Below are 21,432 nucleotides of genomic sequence, written 5' to 3'. Positions count from 1 at the left end.
AGCAGTATTTATTGAGCAACATCTCAGTGAAGGAATACACTAACCTCTATTTACCCATCGCAGCCATTAATATAGCATCACATCCACGTATACTCCGTACATATCACAACATCTATTAAAACAAGTCTCAACCATGCCAACCCTCCAAAAATGATTCCCATCTACACAACGCTCCTCCCCCTCCTCCTCCCCCTCCTCCTCCCCCTTCTCCCCACCCAAACCAATGCTTATAATCCCTCAAAATCTCCCGGCTCCAAAAATGCCGTCCTCCTCAGCTCTATCCAATCTCTAACCTTCTACGCAAACCGCAAAACAACCCACCGCCGCGTCCCCGCCGTCCAACAATTAACCTGCATCGGGCCCTCTAAGAAGATATGCGCCCTCTATACCCCGGATGTCATGCGCTGCATAAACCAAGGCCATGACTATGACGAGAACGACGTGCAGTGGACATGCACGGCGCAGTTGCCGCCGGAATTTAAGCTGGGGAGTACGGATGTGATCTGTGAAGGATATAGGGATAAGGAGGATCCCTGGGTATTGAAGGGCAGTTGTGGAGTGGAGTATCGGCTGTTGTTGACGGAGAGGGGGGAGCAGAAGTATGGGAAGCTTGTTGGTGGGGATGCGTGGTCATCCTTCAGCGGTGGGTATAGGACTGCGCGTGGATGGTTAGAGTCCCTCGGAGAAATTATATTTTTCCTGTTCTTCTTCGGAGTGTTGGCTTTTATCATTCTGACAGCCCTTGGCTGTCTGGGTGGCGGTACTGGGCAGAGGAGAGGCTGGCGCCCATGGGGCGAAGGATGGGGATGGGGAGGTGGGTGGGGTCCTGGAGGCGGAGGCGGAGGAGGCGGAGGATGGGGTGGATGGAATGATCCGCCGCCTCCATATGATTATTCGGGATTTAGGAAAACGCCGTCGTGGAAGCCTGGATTTTGGACGGGTGCTGCGGCGGGAAGTGCGGCGGCATATGCTCTGGGGAGGGGAGCCAGGTCGGGCTCGAGATCGGGATCGTCGAGGTCAGGGTGGGGATGGGGATCGGACCAAGCGGAAAGCTCAAGGTCGAGCTCTTCTCGACCGTCATTCTCACCCTCTACTTCTACGTCGGAAAGTACTGGATTTGGGGGCTCTAGGAGGCGGTAGAATATTGAATCTCCACCAGCTACAACGGGGCTTATGATGTCTTTCAATGGGAATTTACGGATGTCCTCTTTATCCTCTGGAGTTACGAAAAATTACCCCTCTACTCTTGAGACTTTTAATGATCGATTTTACTATTTCATGCTGCCTATGGCATTGGCTCCTAGTTCTGTTTGCGATCTCTAGTTTGCAGATCACTCAAAGGTATGCATGCATGTTTCGAGTTACAGACACTGAGCTTTTCGTGAGACATTCGCAACTACTATGAGAAGCCAAGAGTACCTTTATGAAAAGTCCAGTAAATAGTATGATATTCTAAACCATAAAACTCCATCGATACCAATGTACGGTGTAATCACCGTAAATTAACCCTACGTTCTTCCCGTATGGAGGTAGTGAGCGGATATCATGTGATCGAGATCAGAACTCAACTTGAGATAAGATCGATCTGATAACGGCTTTCCCGCTCGCCGACATCATTCCATCCCCACGACTATTTTATAGCAGGTTGATACCAGATACCAGCACGCAAACTACGCCTTAGCTCGCTTCACACTACCCATTGAGCCATGGAATCGTGTAGCTATCGGTGGTCGCTGTTAATATCCCTCTAGAAATGGCAGGTCCTTCAAGTTGGTCTCCACCGGGCACTCGCAATCATCCTATCCTAAGCTAACCCTCTCCACCACAGATCAAACTCAACCGCCGCCGCCCGTTCTGACGCAGCCTTCGTACGTGTATTCCCAGTCTGTCCAACCCCTTTGAAGCGTCCTCTAACCATTCTAATGTCTCCTGAATAGACTCTCTTTTACTCAAGGCCTTCTTGTCGGCCAACTCTCTGTAGTCCTGCTGATCGGAGCTTTCATCAAATTCTTCATATTCGGCGAAGCTCCTCCGCATCCTTCTCGAAACGGCCTATCCAATCGCACGAGCTCTCACCGACGGTCATATTCCCTAAATTCAATATCTGCAGATTCTAGTCCACGGACACTGAGAGAAAAGCCCTCGACATCCAATATACTCCGACCCGTCCCCTCTTCCTCTACAAACACCCGCTCCATCCTTCGAAAGACGTACTACAGCGCCACGCCCACGAATCCCACGTCCAAGCATAGCAGATCCCGCCCCCATCACTCTTCCCATCAGCCGGAATCTCTTGATTGGTTCAATGTTCTGATCGCACAGACTATCGCACAGTATCGACAGACAGCATATATCCTCAAAGACTCACCTACATCCTCCATCCTCGCTTCTCTCTCCGAAGCGCTAAACAACCCGGAAAAGAAGCCTTCCTTTATCGACAGCATCAAGGTGACAGATATATCATTAGGAGAGGAATTCCCCATCTTCAGCAACTGTCGAGTTATCGCCGTTGAAGACCCAAATTCAGATGGCGGCCGCCTCCAAGCACTCATGGACGTCGATCTGAGTGACGATAACCTCTCACTCGCCGTCGAAACCTCCCTCCTTCTAAACTACCCAAAGCCCTTCTCCGCCGTCCTCCCCGTCGCCCTCGCCGTCTCCGTTGTCCGCTTCTCCGGCACATTATGCATTTCCTTTGTCCCCGGCCCAGGCACCTCAGACCAAACAATGTCCCCATCCCCAAGCCCGCCAAAGGAAGCCAGCGCAGAAAACATTGCCGTCGACCACCAAAGTCCTGAGCGACAGAGCGCTAGGCAACGGGCACCTCACCAACACAAATATACAAATACAAATACGGCCGGTGCCACTGCCGCTGCCACCGCCGACGACAACGACACACACGCCAAGCTCCCCCACGGCATCCCCAAAACAAGCCTCGCCTTCTCCTTCCTACCAGACTACCGCCTAGACCTTTCCGTGCGTTCCCTCATCGGCTCCCGCAGCCGCCTACAAGACGTGCCCAAGGTAGCACAGCTCGTCGAAGCGCGCGTGCAAGCATGGTTTGAAGAGCGGGTTGTCGAGCCGCGCGTGCAAGTTGTGGGGTTGCCCAATATCTGGCCGCGGATGGGGAGGACGGGGGTGAGGGGGAGTCAGGAGGAGACTGAGGCTGGGGCAGGGGGGTCAGCGCCAGCTGATATTCCGGGAACGGCTGGTGGGGATGGTGTGGGGGTTCGGGGAGGGGGAGGGGGAGGGGGAGGGGGAGGGGGAGTTGGTGGAAGTGGTGGTGGAAGCATGAGAGGGACGTCGGGGTGGGGGATGGGATATGATGGGCTGCGGTATCGGCATAATGCACATGGGGATGGTGGGGTTGGCGCTGGGCCGGGACAGAGTGCGGGTGCAGCGTTGTATGGTGGTGCTCAGGGTGGTGGAGGAGGCGGTGGGAGGGGCGGCGAGGAACAGTTTGCGATACCAGGTTCGATGCCAGACCCGGTAGTTGTGACATAGGTGTTTTAAGGTTTTTGGAAAGACACAAGGGAAACGGGGGTTACTTAAATTTGCATACGTGTTGGGATATTGCATACGATTTTCCTTTTATAATATCCAAGATGGAGGCAGGTATCTGGCAGCTTTTCCTATGTGTATTCCGTGTCTTCTTCTTGCTTGTATAGCTATCTAATCATTGGTCTTTCTGTTGCGATGTTTCTGTCATTCCAAATAGAGCGATTCATGCGAACGGCAGTAAACAAATCAGGACGATCCTTCATTATCCCGAATAAATTATACCTGAACTAAATAACTGAATTAACACCCGCTTGGGTCCATTGTCACCTTTTTTTTACCCCGGAAGCAACCAGGGTCAACCAAGGGGAAAAAATACAATCATTACCAAAGGGGATATATGCCGTCCGCTAGGGAGTTCCTCAGCGCAAAAAACCCACATTTTCCATCAAACATCACAATACTAAAACGTCGTCATTACAGTATTGCAAATGCACCCTTAAAATATAAAAATTAAAATTAAAATAAAATAGAATAAATCATGACAGCATACACATCATCCATTCATCCTACCGGCCATGCAGATGGATGAACCCCAATCGCAAGCAAGCAAAGATACCTGCATATGTGGGCAGAAAACGTACCCGGAACGGCGTAGTACAGATCAGTATCAGTTAAATATGTCCCATTAGCGTCATAGCCACGGCCATAGGTTCAGTGAAAGGAAAACCATTTATCTTCTCCCTTCTTCTAAACAAGAAATGGAATCAAGCGTATGAGGGAGCGGCGGCGTCGCATTTTCAACGAAGGATTAAGAGAACGCGGAAGCAAGAGTTTCCATGTATGCTTTTCGATGCCGGTTTGCATCCAGTTCCGGCGCGCGATTCAGGGGAGTCCATTTCGGTTCGTCTTGGAAGAGACGCATGGCCTTCACGTACTGTTTTGTCAAGGTAATTAATTAGTACGGTTAGCATATATCCATATCCCGCAATCCACCGCCCTTACTTTCAGCATCCACTTCGCCTCCCAAATTTCTCAACAATTCAAAGTACTCACATTATTCTCATCCGTCGTAAACCGATGATAGATGCCCGCCGGCAACACAATCAAATCCTCCTTCCCTAGCCGAATGCGCACCCACTCATCATCCTGACTGCGGACATCGAAAAACCCCTCGCCGTCAAGTATGTACCGAATCTCCTCGTCCTCGTGCAAATGCTCGTGGAAGAACATCTTCACTTTATCCTCGTATAGGTCGCCCATTTTCTCGGGCGACACAGTGATCTCATCACGGTTCTTGTAACCACGTTCCTCAGCTAGGGCGTCTACAGCAGATATGGTTGGACAATGGCGGTAAAGGACGCCGATACTGGCGAGGTAGGACGCATCAACAGGGCGGCCGGAGTCATGGGGAAGGCGTTGGTCGCCCTGTAGGAGTGTAGGTTAGCATGGTTAGATATAACTTTGGTCAGCTAAACAGGGGTGATGAGGGGGATGGAGGGGCACCAGACGCGGGGAAACTTACAGGTAGGTTATCGTACCAGTAGGCTTTCATCTTAGGAACCTAGGATAGATGGTAGGTACAGTAGATCCAGAATAAATATATACGGGACAGTCAAGGTAAATGGTAATGAAAAAAGAAAGTTGGAATAGAAAACGGCGGAAGACGAATGTTTTATATACATCGATCGAGTCTAAATTATCAGATCGCGAGGGAACATCTTCACGGTGATATTTGATTGGCTAGTGGATCCTTACGAAACATTAATAAGCTTTCTTGGAAATTGTGGGATGGTTAATCCGTTGTATTCGTGTAGGAAGAGCTAGCTATATATATATTACATATGAGATCACGTGTAGGCGGAGCGGTCGCTACGGCAACGCCACTAGGGCGGATGCTACACCCCCCCTCGCATCGCCATGTGAGATCACAAACATCATAATAAAGAATCAATCATCTCTTGCAAATCTAGCTATGTCATCCTCAAATCCATTCAAATCATGCTACCTGCATTGAGTTTGTGTATTCTGTTTCTCTTCACCTGTAAAACCTAGTAAATCAAGGAATTGATGAAATGCAATTATGTTTAAGAGTTTAGTCAATTCATCTGCTATCATTTCTTCAGTTGAGATGTAATTAATTGAGATTATGTCATTATTGAACTGACTGCAGATGTAATGAAATTAAGTGTTAATATACTTACTTCTTACAGTGATTGCAGTCACTGTGATAAGATTAATCACTCTCTTATTATCTGTCTTAATTAGCAGAGAGTCTTCTGTTTCAATGAAGTTTAGATTTATTATCATACTTCTCAACTATGTTGCTTTGTATACAGCTTCACTCAATATCATGTATTCAGTCTTATTAGAGCTTAAGAATACACAGGATTGCTTACTTGATTATTATGAAATCAGTGTATTTCTCAATTTAAAGATATAACTGAATGTAGATTTATAATTATTATTTAATAGATTAGCTTAATCAGAATCTGTATATCTGATCAGTATATATATTATATTTGAAAATTCATTCTTAGATCTCTTATTATCATTCTTTGTATAGAATATGTCAATCTTATGTATTTCTTTCAAATATTGAATGATGTGTAATAGAGTCTTTTATATTTTAGAGATGAGAGCAGTATTCTTCTATATCAGTGAAGATACTGTACAGATGATATTCAGCTACAGCTTGACAGCTAAATATTACAGATATCTGATATTATACTGAAATTATTACTTTATAAAACTGCTTTCTTTTTCAGAGATAGAGAAGTTATCTAGATATAGATTCTCATTTATAAATATATAAATAGCAGTTATATTATCTAGATAAAAATCTTCTATCAATTCATTGATATAATGTTAAAGTATTAATTTAACTTCATTCTTCATATATTTCACTTTCATTTCTAGATATTTTATGAATTTCTTTAAGTCTTTAATCTCTAGTTTTTACTGTAAAATATTAATAAGTCAATCAGTATTCTTCAGAGCATCTGCAAAGATATGAAGATTATCAATATATATAGTTATATACAGGTGTTTTCAGACTGAATGTTTTCAAAGAGCAGAATTATAAGAACTCAGACTGAAGTCATTTTCTCACAGTATAGTTATCAAGTAGTTATATTATATTTTAATAACTGAATTCAATTTATATAGAGATTCTTCAACTGCATAGATAAGTGTATACTGAGTTTCTTATTCAAAGTCTGTGAGTTATCTTATATAAACTGTTTTCTCTAATTTATTATATAAATATATCATTACTATATTCACTTACTATAGAATTTAATCACATTTTGTAGTGATTATAAATATCATTCAATTTATTATATCTGTAATCACAGAAGTATAAGTCTTCTGATAAGTGTCTTTCTTCAATCAGTTATTATATATAACTCATTGAGATTTTTATAATATATTATTCTTATCAGTATTGAGATCATCAGAGTGATTCTTTTCAATAAATACTCAGTGATCAGATATCACTAATTCATTATATAAGATATTAGAATATGAAATAAGTATTCAGATCTTGTATCTCTCAAGATCAGATATTTTATATTGTATTAATTTCTTTCAATAATCTTCTACTGTCTCTGATCTACTCATAGTATTCTTGTGTAATTTCAGAAGAAAATCAGTAATAAGAATGAGAGTGTAAGCTGTAAATGTCTTTATCAGCTGCATTCAATCTATATTCATTAATTCAGAAATATCAGAATTCTTCATTAAATAGATGATAGAAACAGTGTCAGTTGCTGCAGTTGTAGTAGTTATAGTAATCTTCAGCATTTCTTACACTTTTACAGAAAAAATCACATTACTTATGTCAATAATTTTATCTATTATAGAACTTCATAAGTGATAGATTGAATATCTGTGAAATTCAATAAGCTTATATATAGACTGATCAGTGAGATCATGAATTTCACATTTAATCTCATTTGATCTAGTCTCATACATTTCTTGGCGTGAGTCCCACCAGAACCAAGCCTCAAAAAAATCTGAAAATGAATCATTTCTGAGAGAAATGATGTGAAAAATGACTAGATTTAATTCAAGAACAGTGAAATGAGAGTAATTTCTCAGAATAAACTGTGAAAGATGATTATTCTTTCAAAATCAGAATGAGACTGAGACTGAAGATTAAAATCAGTCTCATTCAGTTCATTCAGTGATTACTTATATAATTAGAATTTGATAATAATTATTGATAATACTCATGAAACAACTAAATACATTCTTGTATAAGTTTATTCTTCACTTTCTTATGAAAACTACACTTCTCTGATATACTGTGATCAGAGATATTAAACTGTCTGATAATTTCATATTTTACAATCATGAGTTTCTTAATTATTTCTTCTTATAATTGTTCTCAGCAATAGTGATAAATATCTCAACTTAAGTTGAACTTTCACTTCATTCTCATCTCTGTCAATGAAATTATCAGAATATCATACATCATCAGTGCAACAGTTGAATATATACTCTTAACAATTTTTTATAACTCTAGAATTGATTTAATGTGTAAATTTGTTGAATTATCTTGAAGATAGTAGTCAAATTCAGTTTTATAAGCATGTAGTTTTGCCTGATTTTCAGTTGTAATCAATGTATGTAAGTTCTATTTCAAAGTTAGTATTATAGTTCTATAAGATATGAAGTATTATGAAAGATTGTTACTTACTAGAGAATTGTATTTCACTGTCTTCACATCTTAAATATCTGCTTGTTCAAATCTCTGATAGTTGACATTGTAGTAGTCTTGAGTTAATTTAATATATGAGTCTCATTTCTCCTCTGTTCAATCTTGAGAAGTGTAGATATTAACTTAATAGAAGAGATCTAGTAGAGCTGCTACAGTATAGTACTCTGTAAAAGATTGTTCAGTTTTACTGTAGTAATATGCCAGTTTATCTCTTACAGTAATAATAGCCTGTGCTATAGCATTATCTCAGACTGAATTTCTTTTTAAGTGATTCAACTGCTTCTCAAGATAAGTAAATAAACTGTTATACACTTATCAGACTGACTACAGCATTGATATACAAGTGATTGAGACTGTCTTTATTATCTTATAAAACTGAAACAGTAAATCAATCATATATTTCAACTTAGTTCACTTCATATTAGAAAGTTTTAATATCTGAATCTTTTTCTAATCAGAGTGTTATACTTAATAATTAATTATCTGACATAATTGAAGAGTCTGAATAGTTATCTTATATATTAAACTCTACTGTATTCTAATATTCTGTATCATATTCAGTGATGTGACTGATTTATTTATTTATTAAATATCATGAAATTATTATTATTGTTTAGAGAAGGTATAAATCACATTAACAATGTTTCAAATCTATGATATTTAAATTATTAGTCAATCTATTCAAAATTAACAGTAGTATTATCAAAAAGTATTATTAAAAAACAATATTAAAAAGTGTTGTTAAAAAATATTATCTTTTATAAAGTGAATATAAAAGTTACTTGAGTAATCACTTTCATCTCATTCTTATCTCAAGAATCAGTTATCTCATTATTCTTTATCTTGATATTAAGATTCTTTATCAGTGTTTATATTATAAGTTGAATCATATGAGTAATGCAGAGAATATGACCTTGTTTATCATTTCAGAAATGTAAAGTCAATTTTTACTTTAAGCTCTTCATTATAGTGTAGTTATTCACAGTATTATCAGTTGTAATTGTAAGAAGACTGAAACTAATATCTTAATAGTTATTTTTAATCACAGTCATTAATATCTCTGCTATATAATTCTCAGTATAACTACTAATCAATGATTCAAATTCAATTAATATCTCTTAATAAGTTCAGTTCTTATCAATGTAATAACATATAACTCTTATAAATGTAAGATTGTTTATACTAGTTCATGCATTCACTGTGAGAGACACTCTTTGATAATTCTTCAACTCTGATTCTAGATATTGTATATTAACTTTGTAGTATATCTCAAGGTTGAACTGAAGACAGAATTGATGTAAAATATGAAAATTTGAATTAAGTATTTAAAGAAGTGTTCAGAATTCGGAGTTTTCAATTAATTAAAGAGAAAGATTCAGAGATATACACATGCAAAGTAATTATTCACAGAAGTTGTTAAATAAGAGTTATAGAATCAGAGTACTGATATATAATTATTTTCACATGATTTTCTTCAAATTAGAAAGTTAGTATTATTAAAAATTATTATCTGATAGAGTAACTTATCAGCTCAGTAGTAATTTTTTAATTATTTTTCTTTTATTATCTGCATTCTGATGACTTCAGATATTAGAAAATTTCTTCAGAGTTATAATCAGTCTATAATGAATGTTTCTGAATAGAGTTACAGTGATTGTAGTAGAGAGATAACTCTTCAGTAATCTATAATATAATCTGTTGATAATTATTTCATAATTCATCTCAATATTTGTATTAAGTTTTTCATAAATTTCATGATCTGAAATCAGATGTGAAGAATGAAGTGATTATTCACTATAATTGAAAGAGAGCATTCTGTGTTGAATTATAAATAATATAGACTTTATAATTCACAGTGATTTCTTGAAGAGTTTATGAATCTTCAATAAAAGTAAAAGAAGTGAAAGAAGTGAATTCAGAAGATATAATAATAATTTAAGAAAGATAATAATTTATTTTTAATAACTAATCACTGATATGTATAAGAAGAATTAATATAAGAGAAAATAATCTTGTTTCTTAACTTAGTTATAATTTTAGTACTAACTTAGATTGAATATCATTGATGTATAAAAGTAAATAAACAATCTTGATTAATCTCTGTTATATTTCTTGAAATATATTAATATTGTGAAAGAGAGTGTTATCAAATTACATTATCAGATAATATCATTAAAAATATATTAATATTATGAATATTAATGTTGAAAAAATGTTGATACTTATATATTATAGTGATTTATGAATCATGATAGTTAAATATATATATATATATATATTATTCCTGACTTGATTACAACTTGTACAATAATTTTTGAAAACTCAAAATCAATTTTAATTATTAATAATTAAAAACTTAAACTTATAACTAATTAATATAAAAAGAAAAAAATCTACTTCTTCTCTTTCTCATTCTTCTTATCATTCTTTATAATTCACTTCTTATTCTTCTTCTTCTTCTTCTTCTTCTCATCTGAGATGATAATCACCTCAAAATCTCTCTTCACTATCTTCTTAGAGAAGAGTTCTCACTGCTTCTCTTCAGTCAGATCAATCTGTATCTCAAAATCCTGCATTTTCTGATCTGCTGTCTTGAGTTCCACTTCAGCAGCAAGCAGATTGACATACTCAGAGAGTAGAGCTGTCTTCTCAATATTCTGAATTATAGAGTGTATTCAAGATCTGAACAAGATCTCAATCTTCTTCTTCTTTATCAGCTTCTGCTAATCAATTAGAGAACAGAAGTATTATCAAAAATTATTATCTCTTAATAAATAAAAAACTTACTAGTTTTGACTTCTTTATCTCTCACTTTAACACTCTCTTAATCTTCTTCTACTACTGTTTATTTATAGTAATACTCTTCTTCTCTCTTTCTCTCTTTATCTTAATCTCAAATCATTCTCAGAACTTCTTCTGATCTTATCACTACTATATAAGACTCTTCACTATCTTCTTCTTCAATCTCTTACAGACAGTATCATCTGTATTATTTCTATACTTAGTTCAGTCTAAATCTATCAGAAGTGTTACTTAAAATCATTATCATTCTACTCTCTTACAGAGCCTCTTCAAGACATTATAACATGTCTTATAATCTGTCTTCTCTTACTTGAATATCTTCTTCTTCTCTTTCTTCAATCTGTGACAGTGCTCACGCGCCTTGATGATCTGCAGAACTGCAGAATATTTGAAGAGAGATGACATGATTAATTTCAGTGAGTATTGAAAAAAGATGAAGATAGAAGAGATAGTCAGAAATAATATAATAATAATAATGATAATAATAATGATGATGATAATGATGATAATAATAGTAATAATAATAATAATAATGATAATGATAATAATGATGAAAGAGAGAGTGCATTGAAATATATTACTGACTTATCAAATATAAAGAGACTTAAAGAAAATATTAACAGCTTTCAGTGATGTATAGAAACAGCTACAGTGTTATATAGTAACATTATCTTCATTTAATACATGCACTGTTGATATTCTTTATATACAGTTATTATATAATCTGTATCAGAGATACATGCAGAAAACAGATCTTTATTACTAGAATAAATAATTACAGCAATTCTCTGTTTTTATATTATAAAGATAAGTTATTCTCATTTCTTTCTTCTCTCTTTTCTCTTCTTCAATCAATCACTAATTTCAAGCTGATATGAAAACTATTAAAACACTCTCAGAAACTCTCAAATTAAAGAGTATAGACTAATCAAATTTCAAATGCAGAAGAAATTAAATTATCTTCTACAGATTCAATTACTCATTCTCTCTCAAATAAAACAGCAGTCATGTTCTCTTCTCTCTCAATCAAATAAAACATAGCCTGTGAAAAGTGAGTATCATGTCAGATCATAATGATCAATACAGCTTCAGCATGCAGAGCTGTATATACACAGTGTGTGCTGAACTGAGAGACTGTATAAGTTGTAAATCAGCAGCAGTATCTCAGAGAGAGCTGTGCAGTGTGAGAAAGCTGCAACTCTCAGTCACATGTGCAGAGAATGAATTGTCACAGTAAGTGTATATATATTAAAGTAATACTTTTTAATAATACTCAGTCTCTGATATGATGAAATAGAGTCTCTTTATGAGATTCATTTCTACTAGAAGTCAGAGAATCTTATATTTCTCAAGATTATCTTCACACATCTTGTCTGTGAAATTGATGAGAGAAATCATTGATTTCAGCATTCTGTTCTTGATATCTTTCAAGTAATGACAGAGTTCACTCAGATCATACTTTTTAAGTGTATATTTTCTAATTATTCACATTTATACAGATATATACTGATTATTTATTAGATAATATTAAGATAATAACTTATTACAGCTGTGTTACTCTCACTGTGAGAGATACACAGTTAATAATAGACATTGTAAAGACTCTGAGAAGTGAGTATTTTAAGAGTACTGCAGCTCTGTGATCTTGATTTTTTTTTATTTTTATTTTTTATTTTTTTATTTTTCTTTTCTTTTTTTTTTTTTATTTTTCTTTTCTTTTTTTTTTATTTTTCTTTCTCTTTCTATCTCTTTTTTTCTTTCTCTTTCTATCTTTTTTTTTCTTTCTCTTCTTTTTTTCTTTCTCTCTTTTTTTTTTTTTTTGTTGTGATTTTTTCTTGTTATTTTATTTTTTGTTTTTTTATTATTTTTTGTATTTTACATTTTTTTTTTAATTAAAATGATATTGATTATGATCTGTGTTTAGAAAAGTAATAATATTTGATAATACTCTCTGTTGAATTTTCAACAAATGAGCACTATGTTATGATATTATGTAAGTGAGAAATGATTTCATGATCTTATTTAATACCATTTTCAATAATGAGATCAGAATAAAAATATAACTAAGAATTCAAATATATTCTTTATCTGAGACTAGATTTTTATTTAAAAAGTGAATCTGAGATCTTTAATATTTGAAATAACAGAATTTGAGATCAATGTAATGAACACAAATCATGATCAGAAGTAATGCTTTTAGATAATATAATAACTGTAAAGTTTAATTCTGATTTCAGACACAGTCACATAATCAGTCTACTTATATGAATCAGTCTATGTGAATAACTTATTTAATGACTTCTGTGATTCATGAAGATGAGTAAAAACATCAGTTTCAAGCTTGTGAAAATGTGTGATCTGTGATAAAGTGTTTATTAATACTGAAAAAGAAATTGTATGAGAGCTATAAACAGCTTCTTTAATATCATCATCTACAACTACAGACCAATACTTTTCATTATATAGAACTGTAGATATGAGTGTATTATTTATAATTGAAACAACTGTTTTCAGAATATCTGCTCAGAATTTCTTCAGAATTTTCTTACTGATAAGAACTGCTCTAATGCAGGCTATAATTGTATGTATTCTGTGCTCAGACATGTCATCTTAGTGTAGTGATTGAGAAGTAGTTAATTTTCATACTATGTTATAATTGATGAACAATGTTATAATCTTCATGAATCTGAATATATTATTAATATTAATTCTGACATATACTGATGCAGTAAAACCTAGATTCTTTATAAATTGAACTCAGTGTGTATAGTAATTGTAAGCTTGATTCTTGATATATAAGAAATAGATTCATCTATATCTGATTGTATCATCTGTAATTAACATATAATATTTATTACTCTGTCACAATTCAACAGAATAATCTGTAGACTCACTCAATATTTATCTATCATCTGTAAGATTGATATGAATTCACTTTATTGAGTGTACAGCTCATGACATGAAGGTGATTGAGTATTTACATATTATATTCACTTTAACACAGATGTTGTAAAAGAAATTGATCTTGATGTCTTTGACACAGATATCAGATAGTGAATTCTTTGTCAATACTATAATAGCTTCTGTATGTATATGTTTCAGATTAATATATCACTCTGCAAGTGTTTTCATGATTGTAGATAATTCTTGATATTGAGATTGATTATCAGTGAGATTATTATCATCAATAACAGCTATGACTTTAGCATAGTTATTATTATATACATATGATTTCACTGTGAAGTAAACTGCTTTAGACTTATAATATACATCAACTTCTGACATTCTTTCAACTATTTTATAAATTAAGTTTTAAGATGTATGAATTGCAGTGAAAATCACTTCACTTGATGCTTTAATGATGAAATAGAATGAGATGTTCAAGCCTGAAAGCTTATATTGAAAACTCTGGTTCTTCAACCTGATAAATGACAATAGATTGACTGTGAGATTGAGAATATAATAAATATCACAGATAGTGATATTCTCTTCTTCAGATTCTAGAAGAAGATTGCTGATCTCTTTGATATGACTGTAATCTTTATCTGCTGTGTGAATCTTCATATTGTTATTATACATCTTCTACTGAATGAGAGACTGCTTTTCACCTGTCATGTGAAAACTCACACATATGTCAAGAAATCAAGATTTGTTTATTATATCAATAGTTGCTGAAAAAGCAATTGCTGCATTGACAGCTGCAGATTGTGAGATTATAAGATCAGAGAATTTCTTCTTCTTATCATCTTTATTCTTCTTTTTATTCTTTCACTTGCTGCATCTGCTGATACTGACATTGTTACTATTATTCTTCTCAGATGTAATGATATATTTCTTATTTAACTTATATCACTGTTCAGTAGCAAGTTCTGAATACAGATATCAACAGGTGTTTTTTCAGTGCTATCTTAAACTATATATCTTACATTTGAAACTGCATGCAGATGATGTAGAAAGAGTTATAATAGTTGTATTAACTTACTGAGACTTAGAATATTCATTCTTGAACTTGCTTATACAGTTTATCAACTGTTTCATGAGATTATTAATATCAATATTATGTATAGAGTTCTGATCAGACACATAGAAATCATCTAAACATGTCTTGATAAAAGACTTTTAATGCTTCTTCAGGTCAATAAGAAAGAGATTGTAGTAGAAGTCTTTCAAGTTATTTATTAATTTCTTATAACATATAACTAGATAATGAAATCTTCTCTGAAATATCAGATAATTGTTATCTCTGACATGTAAGATAATGAATTCTTTCATAATATTCATATGTTTCTTTGCAAGTGAGACGGCCCGGTGGCGTAGTAGTTAACTACGCTATTATGAAGCCTCAATTAGCGGCCTTCCCCCCAGGGAATGAATGTCAAGAGAGGGCAGATTTGAATTCTATGAGAGTCATTTTAATCACAGCTTTTACTGTTAAGTTATAAAACAGTACTGAGAACTCTCAGATGCACTATAGTAAATTATTATTAAGCTTAAGATGTTTATCTCAGAGGTTTCTGAGCACTAATTCTCACTGATCTTAAAATTAACAGCTTCTCAGACACTTTAAGTTAGATTAGTACTAGAGTAATTGAGATCTAGAGTATCTGTAGAATAGTAAATCATTATCAAGCTTAACTAGTCAGATTTTATCTCTCTTACTCTAGACACTCACTTTCAGAGAATAAGATTTAAAAACTATTTAATTAGAACACTCTGAGCCTAGTAAGAACTTAGATAAGATAAGACTTAGACACTCTTAATAGATAATTAGTGCAAGCAAGACTGTGACAGTCAATTGATAGACTGAAATGCTGAGATTGACAGCTGAAAGATTAGAGACTTAACTAGAATTAAGTAGCTCTGATATTATTCTTAGTGAGAATCTCACTTATAAGTAAGCTAGTTACAGAAGCTAGCTGAGTGATAATTCTTTAGAGAGAATGATAATTTCTGAAGCAGATCTGAGAGAACAGAGACAGCAGTTAATTATATAGAGTGTTAAAATATGTATATAGCTTAAGATGTAAACTGTAGAGATCTTATTCTGTAGCTTTCTTTACTGTACTTATTTCTTTCTGTTCTTTTCTATCTATCTATTTAATATGTCTATCTTTAGAACTATGTTCTCTTTTTCTTTGTCATGATATTTTCAAATGATTTCAAAGTATTAATAGATGTTGAAATACTGTAATTTATAAACAGTTTTTATATTCTGAGCTGAAATTTTCTGATTTTACATATCTAAAATTGATAAGTGTATAATAGTTGACTCTATAGATATAGGAAAAACTCTGAGAACTAAAGATTCTCAGGTAGATGTCATAGTCTCTGACTGTATACATCTATAATTGAAGAATAATAATAATAATAATAATTTGCAAGTGAGACAGTATATTCAACTTCAATTCTTTCTCATAGTATGACTGTATTATCTGACTCAAGAGTTTTAATAGTTGTATATATAGACTGGCCGCTGAGATCATGAATTTCACATTTAGTCTCATTTGATCTGATCTCATACATTTCTTGGCGTGAATCCCGCTGGGACTGACTATTAAAAAAACATGTAAAGTGACTATATATCAGATCTTAAAATGGAACCATGACTTGAAAAAAATGAGAAAGTGGTCTCATTTGGTCCTATTTAGTCCCATTCTTGGTATAAAGTTACTATTTTTAGACATTTTAAGGTTTTTTTTAGACTATTTTTAATTTTTTAAAAAGTAACGCTTTTTGGTAATGCTCAAATGAGATTTAAAGTCATTTAAAGCAATAAAAATAATTTAAATTGAGAAGTGGAAATCATGGTCTCATTTGGAAAATGTGACAAGAGTAGACAGTAAGTCTCACTGAGACAGTATGAGACTACTATCTAATGTTAAAACCGTGTAATGAGATCAGTCGAATTGATAATAAGACTATCAAAAAATCTGGTCCTGGTCTCAGACACGGTCACACGGTCAGTCTATGTATATACAGGTTCTAATAAGAACTGCAACATACATTGATACAGTGTTTTGATATAAATACTTTATTTTTTAACACTTAATATATCTTAACTGATGTCTTCTGAACAGATATATTGATTCTTTATAAGAATGTCAGATCTGCTGATGACTTCAGTATCTGTAAGAATTTCTATACATTAGATCTTATAGTTATTATCATTAAATATAATTACAGCTTTGATGTTAATGACTTTTTAAACATTCTTTTAATATTTGTGAATCTCAGATTTGAAATCATCTGCTGCAGAGATGACTACTCAATATATACTTATTCTGTCACAGAATGTAAGAAATCCCGCTCCTCGCAGATTCTTTATCTCTATTTCTATCTCTTATATAATCAATAGAGCTAGCGGCTCTTGACTACACACAACTATATAGACTGGAGTTTGTGAATACTATTTATAACTCAGCTTAAATGCTATTATACATTTAACTTCTACATTTTATCTTTCTACTGTGAATACTTCTAGTAGTTAACAGTACATATCATGTCAAGCTGCAAACACTTGAATAATCATCTGCAAGTACTTATTCTTACATTTCAAGCTCAGTCAGTCAGTAATCACTTATTATGACTGAAAGAACTAGAAACTTACATGCTTTAATCTCTGTGAACTCTACTACAGACACTCAGAAGCAGTCATCTGAATCATGAATAATCTCTGTAAAAGAAGTCTTAGAGAACTTATCAATTACTTATAGAACATCATTCTCTACATCTGTGATAGAGAAATTCTTCAAATCTCTGAACAAATCAATCTCAGTAAAGAATATTCTTGAGTATCTCTTACAGAATTAAGCTATTTTTCTACAAGAAATGCTTACTATCTGTAAACACTCTTAAACTGAGTCTTTAAACATAATCTTCAGAGATATCTGCAAACTGAAAAGAAACTTTCTTAAGCTGTAATCACTTAAGATCACTTATTAAATCACAATCTATAAAAGCTTTTACAAGTTTGTATTTGAAATTGACTCACAAGCTCAGCTGTGTGATATGAAAGATGAAGAAGCTGTCATCTATATAATAATAGATCTCTATTACACTGAAGTTAAGAACTGGCTGAACTATCTAGAGAATGATTATAAGAGATCTCACTGATCTGTTCTTAAGACCTATCTAGAGAATAAGTTAAGAGACTCTGTGAGCTGAACAGAGAACATCTGAGCTGTGATTATTAATATTAGAAAAAGAGGTGAGAAATCTGATGAAGACTACTCACAGCACTTTATGAAATTATGATATGAATTGAGACCTGTAAAAACAGGGCTCTGAAACAAGACCTGAATAATGATATTTACAAAGAGGCTGAATAAAGACATGCAGAACAAGCTCATTGAGCAAGGCTCTAAGCTCTTAATTCTGAAGAAACTGATGACTCTCATTCATCACTTGCAGATCACTGTGAGAGCCACAGACCCGCGAAGAGCTGAGAGACTTGTGAGAGTCATCTTTGAATTGCAAGATCTCTCTGAAACCTGGAGAAGATTTGCAGAAACTGTGATTATCATGAACATCACAGATGACATGTATTTGAGACTTGTATAGCTTCAAAGACACAATTCACACATAGCTGTCTGCAAGTCAGGTTTATACTTCTGATCAGTGTTAACAGACTCACTCACAGAGATAGAATCAGTTGATACTGCAGAGTTAATTAGAGAAGACAAGCTCATCTATGTAATGACTTTGCAAGTGTCTGAGAATCTCATAGTCATGAAAACTAAGCTTCAGATATCAGAGAAATACTGAGATCTCACAGAGATGTTCAGCTCAGTAAAAATAGCTGAGCTTTCTTCTCACTGTGAGAAGAATCTGATAATAAATTTAATAGAAGAGCAGAAACTCTTCTGAGAATCAATCTATAAGCTCTCTTATTATAAGACAGAGGTCTTGCAGACCTATGTAAAGAAGAATCTGAAGAATGACTTTATTCAATCTTCACAGTTCTCTGTGAGAGCCTCTGTGATGTTTATAAAGAAGAAGAATGAAGATCTCAGATTGTATAAAGACTATTATAATCTGAACTTCAAGATAATAAAGAGCTGCTATTCTCTGTCTCTGATTGAAAATGTGATTAACTGTCTCACAGAAGCTGTCATATTCACACAACTGAATGTAATTAATATATATACATAGCTATAAATACAGTCTGAGAATAAATGAAAGACTGTCTTTAGAACTGCACTGAGATTGTTTAAATATCTAGTGATGTCTTTTAATCTAGCTAATATCTCTGCAGCATTTCAGTCTTTTATTAATAAAACACTTCATGTATATCTGAATGTCTTTGTGATAATATATCTGAATGATGTGATAGTATACTCTGTAAAGAAGAAAGAATATACTGAGTATATACAAAGTGTGTTGAAGACCTTAGATGAGGCAGAACTGTATATTAAGCTTATAAAGTACAACTTCAGTATCTATCAGATTAATTTCCTAGAATATATAATTACTGCAGATGATATTCAGATGAAATCTTTATAAATTGAGACTATTCTATCATGATCAGAGTTAACTAGTATTTATAAGATTCAGATCTTTCTAAGCTTTGTGAATTTCTATAGATAATTTATCTTTATATTTATAAGAATCTTCTTAACTCTTACAGACATGCTGAAGAGTAGAAATAAGAAGAAGTTATTTCATGAATAGAGAATGAAAAGATTGTTAAGAAGAGAGAACTGTAAGAACTTTCTTATTCTAGAAGCTTACAGAGTCTTTATAAGATTGAAATAGATATTTATAAATACAGTGATACTGTTTCACTTTGATTTCTTACTCTTAATCAGATTAAAGATAGATGTCTTCTTCTTTATAATTTCAGAAATAGTCTTATAACTACAGTTAAATGAGAACTGAGTTTCAGTGATCTTTTTCTTATGAAAGATATAACTCACAGAGATTAACTATAGCATTTATAATCAGAAGCTTCTTATAATAGTGAAATTCTTTCATCACTGATATTACTACTTTAAGAATCTTATAACAGTAATTACTGTTAAAACTGATCATGATAGCTTATAACAGTTTACTTCAATTAAGAAACTCTCACAGTAGTAGATTTACTAAGCTCAGAGACTGAGCAGGTTCTGATTCAAGATAGAATATATTAAGAAAACTAAGAACTCAGTGAACAGACTCTCTCACAGATCAGACTATGTTAAGAAGACTAGAATAACAGATATAGAGAGACTAGAGAAGATAGAAAAGCTTTATAAGATGCTCAGACTGAGTGTTATAAAGAGATTAACTGAAGAGTCTCTCAATTCTCTATAAGAGAAGAAGAAGAAGAGAGAAAAGAAGTCTGTATAACTACTCTCTACAACACTGAAAGTCAACACTCTGAGAATCTCTGTAAGAATTCTTAAAGAGAGTATCTATAATCTGAAGAGTTTGCAGACTTTGAGAAGTACTGTAAAAGACCTGATATAAGAAGAAACAGAGTATAAGTCTTTATAAAATCTTCTATTCAGATTGTCTGAACTGCAACTGAAGAATGAATATACTCAGTATATTCAGAAACTGCTTATAATAGAGATTAACTCTGCAGAAATAAAGAATTAAAGAGACTTAAATAGTCTCTTATAAAGAGAGAGCTGAATTTATATATCTATAAATAAGTTTCTATGTATAGAACTTATTAAAAGATATCATGACTCTTCTCTAACAGATCATTTTATAGACACTAGAACTCATGAGTTACTTATAAGAAAATACTTCTGACTGAAGATGCAAGAACTTATAAAGAAGATAGTGAATTCTTATACTATTTATCAGAATTTATAAGTAGTATGATTCAGACTATATAAAGAACTTACTTCTCTACTTATTCTGCAGAAACCTTGAGAACAGCTAGAAATAAATACTCTTATAAGTCTCTCTGAAAGCAAGAACATATATAATACCTGTTTTGACAGTGTGCTAGTGATAGTGAATTACTTTATCAAGATAACACACTTTATACTCATCTGTAAGAACTTGAAGTTAAAGAATTTGACTCATATCTTCATCTGTGATATGATTCAGTTATATGAATTATCTATAAACATTGTCTCAGATAAAGAATTAATCTTCATAGAAGAGTTCTAATCTGATCTAATAATTATATTAAAGATCTCATAAGATTTAAGTATAACTTTTCATTAATAGATAGATAATTAAATAGAATATCTGATAAGTATATTAAAATAATATTTGTAATACTTTGTCAATTACAATCAGAATAACTGAATGCATTGATTATCATTTATAAAATTTATATATAATAACTCAAAGCATGTTAGTATAGATAAAACTCTCTTTGAGATACTTACTGAGACTTATCTGCAGATAATCTTAATGAATCTGTAAGAGTATACTATAAAGTGTGATAATATCTATGAACAGACTGA

At 33.5% G+C, this 21,432-nt stretch overlaps 3 protein-coding genes across 3 annotated transcripts; 2 read left to right on the top strand and 1 right to left on the bottom strand.

Annotated features, from left to right (window-relative positions):
* Window positions 1-150: 150 nt before the first annotated feature.
* On the top strand, window positions 151-1,177 carry BDBG_07724 (DUF1183 domain-containing protein; the record flags this gene model as incomplete). Its single annotated transcript, XM_002621839.1, has 2 exons — window positions 151-612; window positions 740-1,177. The coding sequence occupies 2 exons, from the start codon at window positions 151-153 to the stop codon at window positions 1,175-1,177; spliced, it is 900 nt and encodes a 299-aa protein (XP_002621885.1).
* Window positions 1,178-1,753: 576 nt separating this feature from the next.
* On the top strand, window positions 1,754-3,504 carry BDBG_07723 (maintenance-mitochondrial morphology protein 1; the record flags this gene model as incomplete). The annotated part of the gene is made up of 3 exons (XM_002621838.1): window positions 1,754-1,769; window positions 1,829-1,868; window positions 1,938-3,504. The coding sequence occupies 3 exons, from the start codon at window positions 1,754-1,756 to the stop codon at window positions 3,502-3,504; spliced, it is 1,623 nt and encodes a 540-aa protein (XP_002621884.1).
* Window positions 3,252-5,217, bottom strand: BDBG_07722 (1,2-dihydroxy-3-keto-5-methylthiopentene dioxygenase). Its single transcript, XM_002621837.2, has 3 exons — window positions 5,024-5,217; window positions 4,555-4,926; window positions 3,252-4,435 (listed from the first exon to the last, which is right to left on the bottom strand). Exons 1-3 carry the CDS (start codon window positions 5,051-5,053, stop codon window positions 4,310-4,312), a joined length of 528 nt encoding a protein of 175 aa, XP_002621883.1. The 5' UTR covers window positions 5,054-5,217; the 3' UTR covers window positions 3,252-4,309.
* Window positions 5,218-21,432: the final 16,215 nt, after the last annotated feature.

This window comes from Blastomyces gilchristii (genome assembly GCF_000003855.2).
Source record: "Blastomyces gilchristii SLH14081 genomic scaffold supercont1.20, whole genome shotgun sequence".
Taxonomy (NCBI): domain Eukaryota; kingdom Fungi; phylum Ascomycota; class Eurotiomycetes; order Onygenales; family Ajellomycetaceae; genus Blastomyces; species Blastomyces gilchristii.
This window is presented reverse-complemented; position numbering and strand designations above follow the sequence as displayed.

What these genes read in the sequence shown, in the direction of transcription:
- BDBG_07722 (XM_002621837.2), bottom strand. Translation starts at nt 5,053, where the DNA reads ATGAAAGCCTACTGGTACGATAACCTACCT. An exon ending in ACTGGTACGATAACCTACCT is followed by an intron (nt 4,927 to 5,023) that starts GTAAGTTTCCCC and finishes ACACTCCTACAG; the next exon opens with GGCGACCAACGCCTTCCCCA. An exon ending in TTACGACGGATGAGAATAAT is followed by an intron (nt 4,436 to 4,554) that starts GTGAGTACTTTG and finishes TTGACAAAACAG; the next exon opens with TACGTGAAGGCCATGCGTCT.